The sequence below is a fragment of the Podarcis bocagei genome (assembly GCF_964188305.1).
Source record: "Podarcis bocagei genome assembly, chromosome: 1".
NCBI classification, from domain to species: Eukaryota; Metazoa; Chordata; class Lepidosauria; order Squamata; family Lacertidae; genus Podarcis; species Podarcis bocagei.
This window is the reverse complement of record NC_138125.1, coordinates 72,020,587-72,044,623: the sequence shown is the minus strand read 5'-3', so window position 1 is coordinate 72,044,623 and position 24,037 is coordinate 72,020,587. Positions and strand designations below refer to the sequence as shown.

Genomic DNA, 24,037 nt, shown 5'->3' with positions numbered 1-24,037 from the left:
CCCTGTGAGATTGTTCTGATTCAGTCACTTACTACTAGCTTCAAAGAAAGGAAAACTTCCAGGCACTAATGGGAGTTGAGTATAAATATGGTCTTTTTCTGTCTTTTTCTTTTTTGTTACTGGCATGCCTGCCTCCTAGGACAGTTAAGGGGAAAGTCATTTACATTCTTAAGGCAAGTTTCCAGCCAAGTTCCCATTCCGAAGACTTGCTCAACTTCATTTCCTCAAATTCACAACCAGCTTTTGCCTCATCTAGATGTAATGTATAATACAGCATGTTACATACTTTATTAAACTGCCACTTGTATGTAGCAGTGTTGCATATTTTATTAGGGTATGCATTAACTTTGGTGCCATGTTTTCTTTTGATGGACATGTAGTTATCTGGCATCTTTCTTCTATGCTTATCACTGCATGAATTTTAAATTAACGAAATTAACAAATAATGAAAAGCTAGATTCTCCCAGTCTCATTTTGCATACTGAAGACAGGAATTGGGGGCCTTGATTCCAGAAAACATTTCAACAAAGGTGGGCAAAAATTCCTGAAGCTTCCTTCAGAAGTAAAGACCTTAAACATCTACACACTAAAGCTACTGATGCTCCCCACAAATCTCCACTACTTTGCCTGTGGAGAAAACATTCCAATATGTTATCTGTGTTGCATTTAGTTTCCGAGGAACTTGAGAAGACTCTGGAATGGGGTAGAGATTGCTGGAGGACTGACTTTGCCTTCTAGTGCATTTGTAAAAATATTTTCCCCAGATGTAAGTTTCCCTTGGTGCACTCCTTGTTCTAAGGAAAACAGCCATTTTCTTCCTATATACATAAAAATGTAAGGTCGTTGGCATGTGACAACAGAATGGCAGGCAACAAGCAAGCAAGCAGTGCAGGTGGCAGGTGACACAAGTCAGCTGTTTAATGGGGGCAAATAGCACTTCGCTGTGAAGTTTGGCAAAAACAGAACCGCATGAGATTACATTTCTACCTGAACATCCCTTCAATGGTATAGGCAAGAAATTGTCTCCTGTTTCCTTGCCATGCCCGTGCTCTTCTGTACACAAGCTGCATAGCCACTTGTTGCAGTTAGTACACAGACTGTGTGCAGGTCTCTTCTCTTTACATCCAGAGCAATTCTGCAATGACAACAAGAACAAGAACAGCTTAGACCTGAATAAAACTAAACTTAAATTTGGGGTGACTCCCATTAACTTACAGAGATGTCTAAACTTAATGCAAATGTGGAAGTTGGACTTTTTAAAGATTGCACATCTTTTACACTTTTGCAAGTCAAAAGCATGTTGAGGTATAGCCTGCCCTCCCCAGTCACTCTGGGAAGCTTTCAACATATATAAAAGCACAACAAAACACCAGAGATTGAATCTGCGGACATCTGGATGCAAGACAGATTCTCTACCATTGAGCCACAGTCCTGATTACACAAAAAGAATTGTCACGCAAATATCTGTTTGCGGCACACGGTTGTGTATGAAAAGCTCTCTGCACACAACAGATGGCTGGGAGAATACCCTAGTAGACAGAGTATGTTTGGAAAGCGACAAAGCAGAGTTCAAACAATTCAGATAAACACTGTTAACAAAGCATCGAGGGGAAAGCATTCTGCATATATTTGAAGGCATTCTATTCACTTTTGCTTTGCATTTTCCATGGGTGTACCTCTTGGAAAGACATAGCAGGCTCGGCCCGGATGAGACCTTGCCAAATTAATCTTCGGTACACAGATAAGGAAAACACTCTCAAACATCAAATTGTGAAAAATTGTATATAAGCTAAGAAGCTTCTTATGGCTTGCCAAAAAGAAGAACTAGTGACTCACTGGAAAGATAGGAAGCATAAAAAATGACAGGCATATACATATAATATTCCTGGGTAGATATTTTGGATAGGAATTATTGATTCTCTGTTTATTATAAGCACACCGCAGCTGCATAGCTTAGTGTAAGGTTAGTTGTGCTATCTGATTTTTCAATGTGTGTGTTGACTCTACAGCACTCTTAACTAAACATGTGGCAATTCCTGAACAAGGCAATGGGCAAAACAGGCTGCAGACTGGCATCCTGTCAACTTTTAATTCCAGGGTTGTGAAATATCAATAAACATTTTGGTTATTCCATTTACTTTATACCCTACATGGAGTTCCATGATAGCTGATCAGCTGTATATGCTTACAGCTATTTTGTACTGTTTGTACGCTGCCACCACAGCTGGAGGCAGCAGTACTTCTGAAAGCCACAGGAGGGAAGAGTGCCCTTGTGTTCAAATCCTGCTTTTAGGCTTCGTACAGGCATCTGGTTGGCCACTGTGAGAGAAGGATGCTGACCTATTTGGGCTATGGGCCCGATTCAACAGGCTCTTCTTATGTTCTCATGTACTACATATATTATTATTTCACAGTGTGATAATCTATACAGCGTGTTTTGCTATTAAGACTCTTTCCACAAGCTTTCCTCCTATTGCAGATAGCAGTCATGTGGGACCCCAGTTCTAATAAGGACAATAGCAGGAGCAAAGGGTTAAAGCCACTCTCCCTGCACCTATGTCATTTGTTGTTGTTCCCAGGCAATTCTGTTAGGATGATGAACTCCCCCAGAGGGTTATGGGGGCGTGCTGCAGGCTGTTCCAGGCAATGCTAGCTTTAAGCAGACTACAGCTTTTACTTCTTGTCTTCAAAGTGCTTTTTAGATATGAAGCTTCCCTATGCTTTTCTGGAACTGACCTTCCAGTTTTATGCTTCCTCCTGGTTTCCTTGGCTCACCTTTGCAACGGAATGAAAAGGTGGCACATAGTTGCTAATGTGGACAGCTAAACAGTGAGAAACAAGCAAGCATCAAAGGCAGGGTGAAGAACACTGGAACTGCATTTTCCCTGAATAGCGTTTTTATGGGAAGCACTTTCACAAATCATGAAATTAGACCCGCCTTTGACTCTACCTCACAGTCCTTGGACCCTAACCTCCAAATTTTGCAATGCAGAATGGTTTGCACATGTAAAGACATTATTAAGACTTTTTAGTATTAGTAATTATTATTAGTTATGATTCAATATAGAGGCATTTTCCTAGTAAAAGTGTTTTCCTAGCTGTTTTGAAAAAGTGAAGCAACAACATTATGAAATGAGATTTAGCACTGAGTGCATTTATGCGGCCATTTTTGCATTTGGTTTGCGCATCCCATTTTGGCTTTTGTGCTGACAAGTCACAAAATTTAGAGGCGATTGCCACTACCCAATGATATAAAGTAGCTCCTTCCCAAACTGAACAGCATTCAATCTTTATGAGGCTCAAGCTACACCCAGGTTTTAATCTTTTCCTGTCTACAGTAATCTGCCAGTTTGCCAACTATATGACAGATAGTTGTTTCAACACTTTTGCACTTTCCAATTCTTATGTCATTCATCTTTGCAATAACCTAGTCAAGTAAATTAGACTGAGGCACAATACTCCAGGCAAAGTAAACACTCTTATTTGTATGCTACATCAAACTAGCTCTCAATAATCAAGACACTCCCATGTATTTTTTAAAAGTTTGCTTGCGATTCCAAGCAGAGTGCTGGAAGCAAGTGGTTGCTTTACAGAATTACTAAATTTTTGAAATGAGCTGATATCGGGACTGGGGGGTGTCCGAAATGTTGAAATCTGGAGCTGCCTATATTTGTTACTATGTACTGTGATAATCCTCAACATGTAAATGTGTAAATAAACAAGAATACTGCAAAGATAGTACAAGTCTCTGTAGTATTCTCTCTTCCAAAGCAAAGGGATCCTATCAGGGCAACCCTGGCCTGAACTTCCCACTGTGTAGAAAAAGTAGAGGGGACGTTCAGGTAAAAACTAAGATAGGTCACTCTGTCACACACTAGTTACTTTTCCGTTAACTTTTCAAAGACTGAAATTGGTTTCTAGGCTGTGTTGCTTTATCTTTACTTCAAAGTCTTCAGCGAACCAGTATTATTTAATGAAAACAAATATAAAGCAATTGCAGAAGAGATTTTCCTTCTCTGTTGGTGATTCCTGTGCAGCACTTGTGATAAAAAAAATGTTTTTTACAGGCTCGTTAGGCTTCAAGGCAAATGTAGCCCCACAAAACCACAGTATTTGATTTCAGTTGGCAGTCCCAAAGCTGCCCCTTCCTTTTCCTTTCCATGCTGGCTACAAAGAATATACTTAGATTGATTCAAAGCAACCAGTAAAACTCTTTGTAAGGTGAACATTCTAGGCAGGGAAGCAACCTCAGCTGCAGCAGCCACATAAATGCTTATCTAATGCTTTTCATGCTAAAATAGCATCCCCTCCAACATGCTGCTGATCAAAATTGGGACGCTCGTTTTTTGTTCCCAAGCTTTCGCGGGAGCCAGATGACTTGCATAAGACTTAAAAACAAGTGTCTTTTGGTCCAGTGCTCTGACGTGAACCCACTGACTCGCGCCAGAGCACCAGACCCCCAAATGGGGATCATTCCATGATCCAATCAGAAGTCAGGATATCCTGCTCAAATCAGGAGGGTTGAAGAGTATGAAATAGTCTGCACCAATAATCTAAAATCACATCCACACCACACATGGCTTCCCCCAAAGAATCCTGAAAACTGCAGTGCTCACTTCCGTAGCAAAAGGAACCCCCTTGCCTGGAGTTCGCTGCTCCCTCCAGCCCTCCGCTTTCCCTCATTAACTTTCTGCCTCCCAAACTTTCTCACCATATTTGCACTCCAGCCTTGTGTGACATAATAGGCTGTGCTGAAACATTAGGGGAACTATTGCGTCATCAAACAGGGAACAGTTAGTTACCATAAGACAAATCCCTTAGGTTTGAAACTTGATCTGCCTACATTAACAGCCACCTGAGGGTGCTTCCAGGTGTCTGCTTCCTCTGCAGCATCTAAACTGGAAGCAGAATGGGGAAGTCTGCCTTATTTTCTCCACCAGCCCTGCTGCTGCCACCTTCTTCCCCCTCTTTCCTGTTTATTTGATTTTAAGCCTGCAGACTGGGCCTCGTCTACGTTTAAGCTTATGTGTACAGGACCTGGTGTTTTTAGGTGCTTAGTTAACATGGCACAGTGGGATTAGTAGACTACGACTTGGTAGACTGGGGTTCCAAAGGCTACTCAGCCACGAAACATAACATTCAAAACTCCATTCAGCTTGGGTTGTTGCAAGGATAAAATAGGGAGGGGGAGAACCAAGTAGGCCACCTTAAGCTCCTTGGGAGGAAAATGAGATATAAATGTAATACTCAATAAACAAAACAATCAGAGAAGGAAGTACCTCACAGAAGCTGATTGCCTTCTGCACTATCAATGCTACGCTGCCTGTACAGTGGTACCTCGGTTAAGTACTTAATTCGTTCCGGAGGTCTGTTCTTAACCTGAAACTGTTCTTAACCTGAAGCACCACTTTAACTAATGCGCCGCCGGAGCACGATTTCTGTTCTTATCCTGAAGCAAAGTTCTTAACCTGAGGTACTATTTCTGGGTTAGCAGAGTCTGTAACCTGAAGCGTATGTAACCTGAAGCGTATGTAACCCGAGGTACCACTGTACTTAACCTGCATGACCATAATCTGTTACAACTAATAGTGTTAAGCCCAGGGAGTGGCTCATATTCACAGGAAACCCATTGACTGCCATTATTTTACTCCATTTATTTCAATGGCTGTGCTCTTAAGTACGCCTTGATTGTCTATTGCCCCTCATGTTGTTTCTGTGGCCACCAGGCGTGCTTCAGAATATTGTCCACTTACCCTCGCCATGGCTTGGTTTATTGTTGCAAAAGTCCCCAATAAATAAATGTTCAGCTACATTCCTTGGTAAATCGAAGTGTCTGAAAACGGGATATGAGAAGATACCTAAGCAAAGAGGTAGAAAAGAAGAACAGTTCAGGAAATAGAATAAACTGCTATTTCACAAACGAGTTTTAAAATATGTACACCAAAGCATGACAGTGGTATACCCACTCGGCTGGGACTGGCTATGGAACTGTGTATCTATTTCTAAATATGCACAATGTGTGATGCAGAAGATTGGAGAAGGGACAGAGCTCAGTGGTACAGCACGTGTGTTGCATGCCAGTGGTCTCAGGTTCAATCCCTGGCATCCCCAGGTAGAGTTGAGAAAGATTCCCATCTAATAATAGTAGTAGTAGTAATAATAATAATAATAATAATAATAATAATAATAATAATAATAATAATAATTTATTATTTGTACCCCGCCCATCTGGCTGGGTTTCCCCAGCCACTCTGGGTGGCTTCCATAGAAACCAAAAATACACTAAAATATCACACATTAAAAACTTCCCTGAACAGGGCTGCCTTAAGATGTCTTCTGAATGTCAGGTAGTTATTTATCGCTTTGACATCTGATGGGAGGGCGTTCCACAGGGCGGGCGCCACTACCGAGAAGGCCCTCTGCCTGGTTCCCTGTAGCTTTGCTTCTCGCAATGAGGGAACCGCCAGGAGGCCCTCGGCGCTGGACCTCAGTGTCCGGGTAGAACGATGGGGGTGGAGATGCTCCTTCAGGTATACTGGGCCGAAGCCGTTTAGGGCTTTAAAGGTCAACACCAGCACTTTGAATTGTGCTCGGAAACGTACTGGGAGCCAATGTAGGTCTTTCAAGACCGGTGTTATGTGGTCTCGGCGGCCGCCCCCAGTCACCAGTCTAGCTGCCGCATTATGGATTAGTTGTAGTTTCCGAGTCACCTTCAAAGGTAGCCCCACGTAGAGTGCATTGCAGTAGTCCAAGCGGGAGATAACTAGAGCATGCACCACTCTGGCGAGACAGTCCGTGGGCAGGTATGGTCTCAACCTGCGTACCAGGTGGAGTTGGTAGACAGCTGACCTGGATACAGAATTGACCTGTGCCTCCATGGACAGCTGTGAGTCCAAAATGACTCCCAGGCTACGCACCTGGTCCTTCAGGGGCACAGTTACCCCATTCAGGACCATGGAGTCCTCCACACCAGCCGCCCCCTGTCCCCCAAAAACAGTACTTCTGTCTTGTCAGGATTCAACTTCAATCCGTTAGCCGCCATCTATCCTCCAACCGCCTCCAGGCACTCACACAGGACCTTCACTCCCTTCACTGGTTCTGATTTGAAAGAGAGGTAGAGCTGGGTATCATCTGCATATTGATGGACACCCAGTCCAAACCCCCTGATGATCTCTCCCAGCGGCTTCATATAGATGTTAAAAAGCATGGGGGAGAGGACGGAACCCTGAGGCACCCCACAAGTGAGGGCCCAGGGGTCTGAACACTCATCCCCCCCCTTTCTGAACACGGCCCAGGAGGAAGGAGCGAAACCACTGTATAACAGTGCCCCCAGCTCCCAGCCCCTCTAGACGGTCCAGAAGGATGTTATGGTCGATTGTATCAAAGGCCGCTGAGAGATCCAGCAGAACTAGGAAACAACTCTCACCTTTGTCCCTAGCTCGCCAGAGATCATCAGCCAGTGCGACCAAGGCAGTTTCAGTCCCATGATGAGGCCTGAATCCCGACTGGAAGGGATCCAAATGGTCCACATCCTCCAGGCGTGCCTGGAGTTGTTCAGCAACCACGCGCTCAATCACCTTGCCCAGGAATGGAAGATTTGAGACTGGGCGATAGTTGGCCATACTGGCCGGGTCTAAAGATGGTTTTTAAAGAAGCAGTTTAATGACCGCTGGACCCTGGAGAGGTTCATATTTACATTGCCAGTCAATGTAGACAATGCAGTGGAGACAATGCAGAAGCAGATAGACCAGTGGTCTCGCTTTAAATAAGGCAGGCTTCTGCTGTTGTATATTTCACCAAAACTTTGGTTTCAGGAAATGTGGCCTTTTATCCTACAATTATAGTTTAAAAATTATGGCTTTAAAAATAAGAGAATTTAAACATCATCTGTTATGCACAGTAATGGATAAAATATGGCCACCCCATGATATTCATTTATCAAGGTTACATCAACCAATGTTCCACATGTTATTATGCTCCCTCAGTTTGGTCAGTTGTATTCACTGCAAATCATGGAGTGTTTTCCTGCAAAGCTGTTTTCAGCTGGGGCAACAACATATGCTGGTAATGGCTCCCAAGGGTTTGTTATTCAGCTAGAAATAGCTAGAGCTGATAGTCATCTTGCTTCCTTTTGGTGCTGACAAACCTACTATCTGAGGATGCTACATATAAGCAGAGACGTATAAGAATATTCTCAGGGGATGGGGCTAGTATTTGCTTTATATTGATTACGGGAGCAATGACACAGACCAGAGAGTACCTTTACTTGTTTGTGCTTTTCGCAGAAGAGATGATTTCATAAACTACAGTAGTCTGAAACCTACCATGAACCCTTCAGTATGGCGAGTCTGTAATTCTAAATACCGTAAATTCAATACATAGATTTAAGAGATAATTATAATACTGCAGTGTATTGTAGAAATAAGGTAAATTGATGAACTGCGAATGAATATTTGCCTTTGTCAATCCAAGTTCTCTAGGAGTTACAGAATTACATTCTTGCTTTCTGCTGAAACTTCTGAAAAATTGAAATTGAACTTCCATGTTTAGAGCAGTATACCTTCAATTATCATATGCTGAGGGCAAACAGGGGATGGCTAACTTAGGCTATGTACACACTCCCATTTATTTTGCATTTTATATACTCAAAACACTGGTTTGGGAAGCAGTATACAAACAATGTTAACCATAATCCTGTACCTATCCTGTTGTTTCTTATGATATACCACGTTTTTATGTCTTTCACCAAAACAGCTTCAATCTGAGTTGAGAAAAAGAATAATGTTGTAGCATTTTAAGCTGGCAATGTTTTCACAGCCTAACATCTGGTGGGGGCAAGAATTCTGGATTATAAGGACTGCTAGTTCAGCCACGCAAGGCATTTCTTATGCTCTTAAAATCATACTTGTAGTTACTCTGACAAGCGCTTGGGCCTAGTTACTCAAAGATCAAAGTGACTGTATCACTCAATACATCAATTTTCCCCCTTTGTATTTCATGTGAAAATAGAATTGCAGACCTATATAAATAAATTTGCCTGTGATTGGTCTTCTTTGCCTTGGGCGACGTATTTTTCAGGTTTAAATTATGTAAGCCTATTTAAAATTATGTATCTAGAAAAATGCACATATATAATTCCGTATGAAGTTGTCATCACTGTACAAGCGCTCTCTGTCTCTCTCATGTGAATGCTCTGCAGAATACTCAGCTGTTAACTTGTCCATTACTCTTATGATTAATTAGATTTCTGCCAGTAATTCTCTAAGGTTTGGATGTTTTCCAGTTACTCAGCATTCATTATCCTTGAATGCACATTCCTATAAGATCTTGCCGGTAAAAAAAGACGATACTGACAATCTTTTGTTGATGCTGTCAGCAAAGCAGTTTTTCAGTTCAGTCCCCAGTATATTAGCACAATGAAATCTGCTTTAGATCACTCTTTTATTAGACTTCTTTCCAAATTCAAAAAGTATTTCATTACATTTGTATCCTGCTCTTCTAAAACAAGCTCTGGGCAACATACACAGGGAGGAATTCAATGCAACTCTTCTAAGGCAACTCTTCCATTAGGGCAGGTATTTCACTTTGCCAGATGGAACAAGCCCGCCTCTTCTCACCCTGCACACTGTTCTAGTGGTTCTTCCCCAAACCCAAAAAATTGGGGGGGGGGGCACAGGAGGAGGAGAAACCCTGTGATACAAGTAGAAGCTCTTGTGCACTAGCTGAATCCCACCCATGGTGATTGTCCCTTTTATCATAATAACCACCAATTGCTGGTTTTAACTGACAAAGAGCCGTATGGCTAAGGACCTCTTTCTGCCCCCTGAGACCAACCTCTGAGCCCCTTCCCTGTGTGCCCATGCAAGAGATGTTTGGAGGGTGGCAGTTTTTTTCAGTGCCCCCACACCCGATTGTGGAAGGCTTGACTGGTATATTTTGTCATCCTTCTGGTGCCAGGTGAAGATGTTTTTGTTCTCCAGAGCATGTGGACAGCATCAATGCTCTGGCTTTTGGTCTTTTTGTGTGGTCATCCTTATATGGTAGGGGTAGTTTTTTACGTTGTTGGACAATGTACCTTTATTTCATTTTAATGGCTTTTTGTTGTATGTTGTCCCTGTAAATTGCTTTGGGGCTCCTTTAGTGTGAAGTGATGCAATAAACTAGGCCAAGAGAGAATAATTAGGACTAGTTCACCGTGAGGAACATAGGAAGCTGCCTTAGATTGCATCAGGCCATTGGTCCATGTTGTCTACACTGCTGTCAGTCTTGTCTGCACTGACTGGCAACATTGCTCCAGGGAGACTTTCCTAGTCCTACCTGGAGATGTGGGAGGTTGAACATGGGACCCTATGCATGTTCTACTATTGAATGGCTGAGTAGGGGTTGGAAACTGTGCTTCCTTTGAGTAATAGGGATATTTAAGCTGTCCTGTACAGAACATCTTGTTCCCATCCAAGAAAGCAAGGGATTACCGTATTTTACCATGTATAAGATGCCCTCATGTATAAGACAACCCCTATTTTCTTTAACCCAAAATTAAGAAATTAAGTTCTTTAGCTTTTGGGGGTGGGGGAAGGGACTTCCACCAATCGCTCACCCACCTGCTCGCCAATGCCGATCGCTTGCCACAGCCACTACCAATCACACACCTCACCACAGCCGCCAATTGTCTGCCCGCTTGCCGCCACCAACAGCCCACCCGCCCACTTGCCATAGCCACCAATAGCCTGCCCGCCTCGCTACAGCTGCCAATCACCTGCTCAATTGCCACAGCCACAGCCAATCTCCATCAGGCCTTGCCGCAGCCGCCAATCACCCGCCCAATCGCCACTGGCAAATTCCTGCTTGCTGCTGCCATTAATCGCACGTCCCTTCTCTGCATTCACTATCCGTGCATAAGACGACACCCAATTTTTGCCTTTTTTATTTTTAGCAAAAAGCATTGTCTTATACACGGAAAAATACAGTAAGCATGGAAGATGATCTGATAGGGCTAACAAATGTTGTGATATCCAGCCCAAACTTGGCCTGCATAGAATTGTATCTATGTACAGTTATTAGTTAAGCTTCTTAAGACAATGTTGCAGCAATACTGGCAGTTAAATCTTTCAATATAATAATGTTTTTCATATTTACATACCTTCCAGACGAACTTATAACCCAGCAGGTGTACAGGAAGAACTAAGGAAGGATGTGCTGTGGCAACAGAATTGTTGTGCTATTGTCCCACCCATAATTTTATTTTCACATTATAAGATGGGCCTCACATTTGTATTCCTGCCTAAATTTCATCACTGCAAAAAAAAAAAAAAATGGCTAGTAAGCAAAGCATCAACCAGAACTTATCTTGTTGTGGGGCCATTACACACAGTGATAAAAGCTACTATGCTTATTTTTCTAGGCTGCAAGCAACAGAGATGAAGGAATTAAAACAGCATAATGATACATATTCTCCATTGAACCACTTTTGCACCTAATTACCCAATTTCACTTGTAAGCTTTACAAGGCAAGAGCCTGCCTCTTTGGCTTGTGCTACTCTGTTAAGGGGACATGAGTGGCGCTGTGGGTTAAACCACAGAGCCTAGGGCTTGCCGATCAGAAGGTCGGTGGTTCGAATCCCCGCAATGGGGTGAGCACCTGTTGCTCGGTCCCTGCTCCTGCCAACCTAGCAGTTTGAAAGCACATCAAAGTGCAAGTAGATAAATAGGTACCACTCCAGCGGGAAGGTAAACGGCGTTTCCGTGAGCTTCTCTGGTTCGCCAGAAGCGGCTTAGTCATGCTGGCCACATGACCCAGAAGCTGTACGCTGGCTCCCTCAGCCAATAAAGCAAGATGAGCACCGCAACCCCAGAGTCGGCCACGACTGGACCTAATGATCAGGGGTCCCTTTACCTTTACTCTGTTAAGCACGATGGGAAAACCCAGGTAAGGACCCCAGATATGGGCTGCTTAAATTACCTGGGCATGGACCTGAGGGAAGCCCTCCTGCTCCATCAGCTCCTCCCCCTGGCCCAGCCTGCATCCAAATCTGCACTCCCATTTGCCAATCCTGGGCTCACATCCAGCTCCTGAAAGCTGGAGCGACCCCGCCACTCATCCGGACAGCCACCCTCTGCCGTCCTGCAACGCCGCCACACTGAGAGGGTGAGCGGACTTGTGTTGCTCTGTGCACTATGATGGTGCTGTAGAAATAAGTAATAGCAACATTTGAGTTTTAAATATCAGTCTGGAGTCCTGGGTGGAATTTTTGAAGAGTGAAACACTGGACAAAATCTGAGCTGTGTATAAAATGTGATTGCACTCCATTAATATTATTTATTATTTATATTATTTATTAAATGTGTACCCCACCCAGAGGGATTGACAACAGGTGATACAACCAAAACAAGCAATAAGCCAGACTAAAATAAGAATGCAACTACAACAAAAACATGCAAGGTAATAAAGGAAGTAAAAGTAGGTAATAAAAAAGAAGGTAATAAAACTGCTGAAGCTAGACAAAGCCTGGGGCTGTGTACACATTCACATTTACTATGCATCCAGTGCGCCCCCAGCGCTGGTTTGGGAAGTGGTGTACATCTGACATCCTGTATCTATACATTTATGCATTTTTCTCCAAACCAGCTTCAATGTGAACTCAGAAAAAGAACAACCTAGGTGTGTTTTAAGCTGCCAATGTGTACACAGCCTGGGTTGTGTGGCTGTGAGAGAGAGTGTATGCACAATGCTTTCTAATTGTCACTGAGGCTCGTCCATACTTTGCATGTCCTGTGCCTAGAAAGCACGGGTCCAAGAGATTTTCTGCTTGTCCAGTGCATCTGCGCCACCACTTTCCCCAGGAAAACCTGCATGTTGCCACTGAATCAAAGCAGGTGTCAATCCACTGAAAATCCGATTGACGTCTACTCCAATTCAGCAGTAAAGAGCAGGTTTCCCCAGGAGGAAGAGGCAGGACAAGCATAAATGTGGACAAGCCCTGAGTTTGAGTGTAAATGTGTTTTCCTACCATTTCTCTTGGCAGGCAGTTTCAAAGTGTGAAGGATCTCACTAAAGGCCTAGCTGTGCACCCCTCAAATAACTAATATGCAGCAGTAGAGGCCAGTCCACAACCCACAAAGTACTTGACTTTGGGTCTGATTAACTCCACTTCAGCATAACACGTTTAGCTATTAAATGCAGTACATATCCCACCTCAAAGGATTAAATATTGCTAGTTTTGATTTGACTCTTTATACACATCTGTTTAGAGTCCAGATGGTTGCCTGGGGCAACACATGGATCTAGTTGAGACTCTTGCCAGGGCTGCTTCACACCATTTTCCAATGCAGGTTTAGGCAGAATAGTTGTACAGCTGTCCTCTCCTATGTTCAGACTGGATGGGGTTAATCCTCTGAAGCACATATACCTCTGATCAACACGCTGGCAATAGGGAGGCTCCTATAAACAATTCGGTGAACTTGTTTGAAATGGCTTTTTGCTTCCTTTTTCTTAAGTGTCATATGGATATGAGAGGACTGACAACTTCTGTGTTTCAAAAATTCTGCTGGCTGGGTGAGCCAGGGAGCACAACACAACAGACTCCAACAGGTCAGGTAGTGGAGGAAGTAGCAACAGGTTTCTGCTTGAGCCTTGTATCCAGTATTCCAGGCATGGTGGGTGGGTAAGTCTGTCCTCTGCACATCTACTATGGGGTGGAGAAGTAACATAGGGAATTTGGTCTGAGAGCAAAGGACAGAGGGAGTGGACTGGGGGGGGGATTGAGTTGTAATGGAAAGAGGGCAGGGGAATTATTAACCATCCCTTTCCCCACTGCTATTCCACTTAAAAAACTCCTTTCTTATTCAGCTTATCACTAAAATAAGCAGCTATTTGGGTTTATTACACATGCTTCTGTGTTGCTTGGCATTTATTCTGCATTCATGGACGGAAGAATTGAAGCTCACATACTAAATAAAGATGATGCTTGCTTTTACTAAAATGATTGATGATGGCCTTACTGGGAAAAATATAACAATATAGCAAATGTTTGGCTTTTACATAAACAATAACTGTCCCAAAGGCTTTGATTTTTTTAAAAAACACAGGATTTTTTGTTTCTCTTGCAGATAAATGATTTGCTTTGATAATATTATGAGGAATAGAAAAGTAAATCCAGCAAATTATCTTAAAACATGTCTTTCTTCATCTTTGGAATTTTAATCCTGCCTACCTAAGATCAGACTGTAGAACCTCGCGCCCTCCCTCATCAGGATGCCGTCATGGGCCAAATTTGGGAAAGTGTGCATATTTTCCACATGGACACACAAGCCCATGCATGCTTGGACAGGCAAGACAGACCTTTCTCCCATTTCTCTCAAAAGACTGTGGGTGCAGAAGCCACTTATTCAAACACAGATGTATTCCAAACATGTAAACACCGGAATGAGTCTGTATGTCTGAATCAGCCAGTGTACTTGGAGAACTGAGAGCTCTAGTGACCATGACCTTCAGGCCTCCTAGATAACCAAGGAGACTCCCAAACAGAAAAATGTAAAAAGCAAAAGGGCAACTGTTAAATAATGCTAAGCCTTAGGTAGATGCAGTTACTGCACTCGGCAAATCCCCTGTTTGATCGTCTGCCTAAATATCGGTAACAGCTTGATTTTGGTCCACAACAAATGTGTTTGCATCTTGCTGTCTGAATCTTTAACCCCACGGGATACAATTGACCTTCAGTTACCCTGGGCTGGCTAATCAAGCTCCACTTGCAATACTTGGTAATTTTAAACCTGTACATTGTAGAGATGCAGAACTCCCACTCCTACCCACCCCCCGCTGCTGTCTGCTCTTATTACCTTCTAAACCTTAATGATGCTGCTCCCATTATCAATGCATTTTCCTTTGGAATGGCTATCCAAACTTAATCAGCATAACATGAAGCACGCCAGCAAAATAACCTCTCTGCCTGTTTACAGACAGTGAATCACAACTGACAGACAGCTGCTCCGACTAGAAATGGGAAGTGCTTATGCCACCCTCCTTGCAAACTGCTGCTAGGCTATGTTATTTATTCAGGAAAAAAATTACTTTTCATGTTGGCTTACCTGTTCTCTCTGGAAAGCAGCCACTTAAGAGAGGAGCACAAATAAGTGTCTCTTGGCTGAGGAAATGGGTTGTTACTAAGCAGAAGAGCGTGCACCGCGTAATCCCTGGAAACAGCTTTTACTGTTCAGCGTCAGGAGTGCTGATGAGAGAAAATGACTAGACCTTCCCGGTGTTCATCTGGGGCTCCTTTACTGTTTGGTAAAGCCCTCTTCCAAAACTAGGCTCAGAACAGAGACCGTTAACGTGCCTTATATTCCCCTCTTACTTTTCAGTCTATGGTACATTTTCTCAGCTGTTTTTCCAGATCAATAGAAAAAGGAAAAAAACAATTCCATGGTGAGACAGAAATGAGAGCAATCATTCTGTTTTTAGCCAGATCTTCTTTAAAAGGAAGCTCTCAATATGGCTTATAACAGATGCTTGCAAACGGAGACTATATAGGTGTCTTATTATCAACCCATCAAGAAGAAATCACAAACAATAATTCACCCCAAGGTACATATTCAGCTACCTATGCAACTGCTGAACTTCAGAACTCAGTGTCATCTAAAGCCAAGGAAGGTTTATTTCTGGAGCCTGTGCTTTACAGAAACCTCTTTTAAATACAGTATATCATTATTACACCTCTGCTGGTGGAGGAAAGAGTATTCAGCATTGCCCTAGAGAGCCACTGTTTGTACGTATGAAGAATGATGCAATCAGTACATCTAAAAAGCAATCCAACATGGGATTGTACAACTCAAACAACAATGTATGAATATCAATAGACCAAATTCAGTTCTGGGGTTATCACCATGTCCAAATTAGGATATCTTAATTTCTGTAAAACGTAGCTCATCAGTGGTACAGCATCTGCTTTGCATGTTGAAGTGGCAGGGCTGGGAACATCCTCTTTCTGAAACCCTGGGGAGACCCTCCCATCAATGTAGACAGGACAAAGGGTCTGACTTAGTATAAGGCAGTTTTTATGTTCCTGAATTTCTAAAACAATGGCATAAATAACAGGAAAATGTTTGTACCCTTTTCCTGAGCAAACAGTTCCCAAACAGCAAATTATGACTAAATTTCTTCTAAAAAAAACAAAAACACTGTACTGAAACTGTGACGTAAAAATTAAGTGCCGAGGTACTCATGCAGCCCACTTGGTATGAAAAGTTGGGCCACCCTGTGCAAAATGGCTTCTACAAGACAAGGGCAGGAAGCTAGCCTGCTTCTTGTGGTTGGTTGCAAAACAGATTATACTTTCTGTTGAATAACCTGCTGTACAGCAAGCTTCTGCTAGCACAACTGTTGTGCTGGATTTTATATTGCACAACCATTATTCTCACCCCTATGATAACACAACAGCGTGGTCAGAGAACATTGAATCCAGGCCTTTGAGTTGAACATGAGGATTGGTTTATGTGGTGTTTTGGCCACAGGTGCCGTAAGAGTGATACTACACCAAGGAAACAGTTTTGTGTTTTTAAAGTGTTCTTTAAAAGCCTCCACTGAGACATAGAGCTCATGTTAGTGACCTGAACCACCAGCCTTAAATCTGTTAATTGAACATTCATTCCAATTTGCTTGCACAAAGCTTTTGCAGAAGTTAGACTATGTACAGTCATTATTAAGCATTCATTCTGATTTGTTTGTGGGGTGATTATACAACAATGAACATTCATTCTGATTGGTTTGTATGAGTTTTACATCTTCCTGTCAATCATTCATTCATCTCACATTTTTCAGTGCATTTACCCATCACCAGTGCTTTTTTTCTAGAAAAAGAAGTGCCAGAATTCCCCATGAATGCCTCCCTTGTTCTCTTATAATGGCAATGGCGCCCAACTGCGAGGTGCTGGAACTGAGCTCCAGTGAGTTCCAGCTAAAAAAAGCCCTGCCCATCACTTTCCTAACTGCAAAAAGTGTGTGTGTGTGCTTGTAAGTGAATTTGTTGTGAAGGATGATGGATCACTTTAATCAACTTTAATTGCTCAAATCTAAATTTCTGATACGTGCTTGAATCCCTCCCACAAAATAAGAAACAGTGAAGGTGCCCTTATGATGATGATGTCAACAACTTCAAGTAATAATATTACATCACTGGATACCAAAGAACTTTAAGAAAAAGTTGTTCTTTGACTAAATATGTTGCTATGTTAAGGAAGTCAAACAGTGAAAGTAGCGTTCAGCATCTGAATTTGGATTTTTACTTAGAAAATCCATCATGACAATTCATATCTGAGTAATGCACGTGAACCTACATTTGTTTCAAGCCGGTAAAATTTCTATCCATCACCCAGATAATTTCAGCTGCCTTATCATCCTTCGGATAATAACTCTCAAAGAGCATTAACCAATTGCTCAGAACTCTTGATATTATTCACATTTTCTCTAAGGCCCAATTAGGGGATATCAGGGAGTATTTTAAAATACAAAATGCTGTACTGTATGTCTTCATATTTACCTAACCAAGCCCAGCTGCTCTGCTCGCCTTTTGAGTGGGCAGCAGCAGCAGACACTGACCAAAACGGGTCTGAAGCAACTCCAACTCAACCACCTTGAACACTTATGCAAACTGCTTGCAACATTTTATTTACTCTCCAACGTGAGCTCTTATTGGTGAGATTAATAAAGTTATGCTATCATCCATACCTCAGAGTGAATGTCTAATTAAAACTAAGGGGTATTCATTTTCAGACAGCATTGCATGTAACACATTGCATCACTTGCCTTTGGAGAGGTTTCAACAAAGCAATTTTACGTGCAATCCCTATAATCTAGTGCCTGTAATGTGAAGCTAGCAAAAATAGCAGGTGTAATTATAATTCTGGTTTTTTAAAAAATAATATGGTGAAATTCTCCATCACCTTTAATGTTTCTATTCACTGGACATCTAGCGGTCATGATGGCTATAGTTTGGTGAGCTTCACATTCTGGAATCCATTAAAAAAAACTGATGGAAAATGCCTGCCTTCAAATTCACTGTCTCATTCACATGTGGTGGACTGGGAGGTGGTCACCTATTTTTCAGGAGCGGGGAATAAACTGCACAAGGGTTGTGGAATGAATGTGCCTTACCATTGATAGACATAATGTCATCCCAGGGCAATGTGGGTTTCAAAATATGGTGGATGCTCTTCCTCACTTATAATGCCTCAAAAAAGAAAGGGAACAAATGGAGCTTTTAAAACAGTTGAGAGAACAACCATGCACTCACTGCCAATAGTAAGCCCTCTCACTCCCACTAAACATTTTCAGTTTTCACTCTCTAAAATCTCTCCCTTAGTCTTGGGGAGACAAGCCGCTTCCAATTTTGAGCCAAAACCTCTTTCCTGAAAACTTTCAGTTCAGCACTCAGATTCCCACAAGTGTTGCACTTACTACATGATAAGCAAACAAACAAACCAACAAAAAAACCCCTGCAGTTCACTAGCAGTTCTATTTGAGTTTAACAGCAATTCCCTTGGAAAAGGAGGGCATGGAATGACATCATCTGGAAGGTTCATAGACAGCTGAGCAGTTCTCCAGGGTAAGATGCAACATCTCAAAAGCGGATACAGCAGCAGGGAATGGCAGATGCAGCTCATGCCAGATAAGTAAGCACTTCTGTTTTTCTAGCACCCAGAAAGGAGCTGGGTTCCCCATTCAAGGATCAAATATTGTATATCTAGTGAATTTCACCTGCTTCAGAAGGGGCAAAGCATCTCCCTCAGAGATTGCTCTAATACGCATGATGGGCTGAGCTCCTATTGCTCTGTTCCAGCTTCTGCTAACCTAGCAGTTCAAAAGCACACCAGTGCAAGTACAGTGGTACCTCAGGATGCGAACGGGATCTGTTCCGGAGCCCCGTTCGCATCCTGAATAGAATGTAAGACGCGATGGCAAGTCGGCACGTGCGCGGGTTGCATTTTGCTGCTTCTGCGCATGCACATGACATCATTTTGAGCATCTGCGCATGCACGAGCGGCCAAACCCAGAAGTAACGCGCTCCGTTACTTCCGGGTTGCCATGGAGCGCAACCCGAAAGCACTCAACCTGAAGCACATTCAACCCGAGGTATGACTGTAGATAAATAGGTACCGCTGTGGTGGAAAGGTAAAGGGCATTTCTGTGCACTCTGGCTTCTGTCACAGTGTCCCGTTGCACCAGAAGCTGTTTAGTCATGCTGGCCACATGACCCGGAAATCTGTCTGTGGACAAATGCTGGCTCCCTTGGCCTGAAGCGAGATGAGCACTGCACCCCATAGTTGCCTTAGACGGAACTTAACCATCCAAGGGTCCTTTACCTTTAATAACCAATAAGAATATATTTGTTTCTCAGGAAAAGGGTTTGTTCAGGGATGCTGCTAACCAGGTTGTACATAATAAGGAAAAGTACTGACGGATGCATACACACACACAAGCTGGATACAAAAGGTCTCCCTCCACTCCCCAGGCTCAGACATGCACATTCGGCACAACTGATCTCTTTAAAGCCACATAACATGCTGAGTTCAAATGTCAGCAGTTCCCTGCCCCTGCACTCAGCAAGCATGGACAATAGCAGGGCCAGGATGCTTTTAGGCCGTATGCATCACATGTGCTTTCTAAAGGCACCTGTCCTTCACAGCTAGCTCCCTCCCATGCCAATGGCATTAACAGCCCAATCCTATACAGTATACTCCTACTGTGTCGCATGAACCTTATCTCCAGGAAACTGGGCTTAGTAGTTTATATGCAGCTTTAAACTCCCACATAAATTTTAGGATGATGCCCATATAGTTGCCCACAGAGTTCAGCCTACCTTGGCCTTCTCATTTTTATCCACAGCCTTCTTACTGGCATGGCCATGCAAGTCCCTTCCAAGCAGCTTCAAACAATATCCAGTGATCCTCCAAACAAGTTTGAAATGGATAAATACATTTGCCAGATTACTATTCTGTTATGAACAAGAATAAATAATAAATTGTTCCCACATCTACAGCTATATGATTAGTTCACTCAAGGCTACTCCGAGACATATAGGTGTCCTGGACAGAAGTTATGGATGTGAATGTTTCAGTCAAGACAGTAAATAACACCTTTGAGGCTTTCTCAAAATATTTTCCCCACGTTTGGGTGATACAAGAGAGGGCACAGAAGAAAACCAGATGTTCATGGTAATCAGTGTAGGACTGATTCACAAAACACAGGGAGTTACGCCTCCTATCAGAAAACTTCAGATGACTCTACCACCTGGGATCTGTATTCTTGCTCAGTTGTCTATTCCAAAGATGTCCATCTCTTTTCATATAACATGCTGCTAACCCTGCCCCAATGGGGCCATGAGCTCTATCCTTACCCTCCCTCCCTCAGAAAACCACTGCTCCCCACCCCATTTCACCAGCTGATTATTCAGTAATTTCAGAATGCCCAATGGTGAAGAAAAATGTCCCTTTCATCGTATAGATGGGTCAGCCCCAAATTCATCATTGATTATTTTATCATGGAATAGATAGCCACATAATTCAGTCTGTGATCATGCCTAGCCTTGTCACAGCTGTAGAGTCAAATTTATCAAGTACAATATCCAACACATAAAAGACTAATTTTTGCTGGGCTCAGATCAGGATATCTCCTGTCTTTCACTGCCTCTCAATGGTGTTCAGTACACACAGTAACATCATTTTACTGAGATTCAGATTTGTTTTCCTTCCTCTTCAGATTCCTGACATATTAATTAGAGATTTGCACCTGGTGCCTTGTGTGGGCCTATGAGAATATCACTGTTGATTGATTCTTTGCCCTGTCATTTTTCTTCTGTTTTTTTAAGCACATAATAATTCCTGATTTATAACAAAAGATTTGAGACACATAATTAATTACCGTTCCTGCCCCGTTCTACAGACTGCAGAATCTGTTGGCAGACACAGTCAGGCATTTTCTGAATTGACTGAGGCACACTAAAAAAAATATCGCTGCCATTCCCTACCGCACCACTGCCACACCCCAGAAAAGCTAAGTAAAATGTGTGCAACATATCCATACTCACACTTGGAGATTTCCCCTTAGTTTGAGCCGCAGCAGCTCACAGCACTGAACCACCCAAACTGCTCTCTAATTGAAAAGGCACCCTTGGGATTTAGTGCACCATCAAGTTGCTATGGGCAAAAGCAATCCCAGGCATACATACAATACAACATGGGAACAACCCAAGGCAGAGTTCCTGCTTGCATCCAGGCAACCTGTTTACTGAGATTTCACCCTGATTTCTTTGCATAAAGTTTTCAAGGAGGTGAGCTGACATTGGCTAATTACTGAGCATTCATCCCAATTTGTTTCTGGGGAAGTTAGACAATGCTCCGGCAAGCAAATGTTATCTCAAACTTTCCAATGCATTTTCTCATCACTTTCCTTATTGCAAAACGTCCAATTTTGAAAGGAAATGGGCTTGTTGTGAAATAGCTCTAAATCAACTTTAATTGCACAACCTGAATTTGCTAGCATATGATTGAAATCCACCTGAAAATTGTGACTGTCTGGAAGCACCCACAGTGTGATTCTGCCTTTGAATTACAACCACTTGATGGGGATAGGATCACTACTAGTTCCTTATGCTGGCAGAACAAAACTTTGAATCAGAGTAGTGGGTTAGTTTGCTTGCAACACTTTTACCCTGCTTGTCCTCATAAAAAGGCTCAAGGTGACTAGCAGCAAAATGAAACCATTAGCTAACAATTTAAAACATAAGTTACAAAACCATTAAAATACTATAAACAGCAATGGGAAAACAATAATGGAGCAGTTTTCAAAAATTACTAACAGTTTTCAGATTACAAACAGGTAGAGAGAGTAGTAAAACCAATACAATAAACCCATCATCTGTAAACAAAAATCCTTCTTACATAGAAAAGTTTATTCTAGCTTCTGGAAGGCCATTAAAGAAACAGTGAGACACATTTTCGCCAAAGAGAATTCCAGAGCCCTAAACAAAGACACAGAAGAGGCCCCTGTTGCACCAGCATTATGCAACACTGGCATTATTACCACAGTACTCACTAACACAAGTGGCTAAATGGGCAGAGTTGACATCTAATGCACAGAAGTCAGTTGCAACAGCAGTGTAACATATCAAATTAAAAGATGGAGCAAGTTAAATAAAACTAAGGGATCAGTGGAGAGCCTAAGGTGATTGCCCTGTGCTATGACCACGATCACCACTCTACCATGCTGTCATACGACAGGAGTCTAAAATAACTCAAAAACAAATCACAGGGGTATATCATCTCCAGAAACATTACACAGCATATATATATATATATATATATATATATATATATATATATATATACACATCGAGGCGCATGACATGGGGCTCTATCTTATGGTAGACAACTAAGACCTTCAAATGTTGATGAAAAGGAATACTTGGTGTGAAGGAGAGGAATGTTGTTAACATTTTTTTTCACAATAACTCACAGGAACATGGGACTCTAGATGCAAACACCCATTAAGAACCTCAGCTCCACTGCTGAGGTGCAAGGATAAGGTAAGTAAGCAAGGAAAGGCAACTCACCAGGGAAGGGCAGACCATGCCTCCAAGTCATCACAGCATAACTCCTGCATCTTTTCCATCTGTTTCCCCTAAGCAAAGAGATGGGTATGTGAGTCCTCAAACACTCATGACTACTGTGTGTGTGTGTGTGTGTGTGTGTGTGTGTGTGTGTGTGTGTGTGTGTGTGTGTGTGTCCCACAACCCCCACCTTAAAGAAAGAATGTAAACAGCACTCTCTTACTCAACAGGCTGGAGCTGTCTGAATGATGGTGTCCTCCATATGTTCAACCAAAGCACACCTTTCCTCTCCAGGCTCAAGCTGTTTTTGCAAATTTGCAGCTGAAGCTGGCTTTTCAAAATAAAAAAGGTAGACTGCTTGTGCAAAGCATGAAGGAAAAGATGGACAACACTGATAGATGAGCCAGAGAGTGATTCACTGGCGTGACTATTACTCAGTTCAGTTCAGGGAGGCTCTCCCAGCAGTAAACTCTGAGCTTTTTATATTAAGGCTGCAACCCACAGCATACTTACTAAAGAGTAAGCACCAGTGAACAGAGCAGGGGCTTACAGCTTTGTAAGCATGATGTTGCCCTAAGGTTATATGTTTGCTTAAGGTACCCAGCTTTGCTTCCTTCTTGCATCTCTAGCAGAACATTATATATTGAGCCCAATAAATTGTCAAATAGCAGAACAGTTGTAAAAAGAACACAGACAATAATGGTGGATTTGAAAATATTGAATAATTTGAGAAACAATGTCATTAAACTGTGACCCAAGCTTGAGATTGTGTAAGAAAGATTTCTCATTCTTTGTCACTAGGATGCTGGACAAGTCACTAGTGTCTGAACCATCACTACAGAGGTCGGTAGCACACTAAAGTTGCTTGCAGCCTGTTTGTTGAGCATCTACCTGATTTGTTTCCACACTTTCGAGTGTGTGCAAGAATGCCAAATTAATGTCAATTGTACACACAGAATTTGCCAGTATGCCACTGAACCATACCCACAAAATTGTGACTGTCTAAGCACCCAGCATTAAATGCTAAACATTTCACTAATTGAAGGATTTACCTGCAGAATGCTGGTGCAGTAGTGAAAAGTTCATATAAAGGCCTGGGATCCTAAAATGATCATATACAGTATTTCCAGAAAGTTGTTATTAAAATACTACCAAGAGAAAAGCAAGAAAAACTCTACACAATATAAGAAACATCTGCCCAAGACCTGGTTATGCAGCATATTTTCATAGGATAAAACTTGCTGTGTATCACTAAAATTATGTAATTGGTCAGTATTCCGACATAAAAAACAAACCTTATATTCTATTGGTGGGTCAGCAAAATATCAGATTCTCCTTTTCCCAAGGCAATTATCTAAGATGCATGTGACTTTTTCTTTGCCTGATCTTAGTTGAGCAATCCCATTACATTTTGCTCAGGAAATAAACTGTTATCCCAG

General features: G+C 42.3%; 1 protein-coding gene across 3 annotated transcripts in view; it reads right to left on the bottom strand.

Annotated features, from left to right (window-relative positions):
- The window catches only part of TRIM66 (tripartite motif containing 66), a 66,500-nt gene extending 43,079 nt beyond the window's left edge, over positions 1-23,421 (bottom strand). The window contains exons 1-5 of one of the 3 annotated variants that reach the window (XM_081206966.1): positions 22,822-23,421; positions 22,602-22,669; positions 18,146-18,221; positions 5,754-5,858; positions 988-1,135 (exon numbers count right to left, since the gene is read on the bottom strand). In XM_081206966.1, coding sequence (XP_081063092.1) covers positions 988-1,135; positions 5,754-5,762 — 157 coding nt within the window. In that variant the 5' untranslated portion in view covers positions 5,763-5,858; positions 18,146-18,221; positions 22,602-22,669; positions 22,822-23,421. Of the gene's footprint in view, positions 1-987; positions 1,136-5,753; positions 5,859-15,084; positions 15,685-18,145; positions 18,222-22,601; positions 22,670-22,821 lie in introns of those variants that run through there. The other 2 variants (XM_081206965.1, XM_081206967.1) reach the window with 2 other exon arrangements.
- Positions 23,422-24,037: the final 616 nt, after the last annotated feature.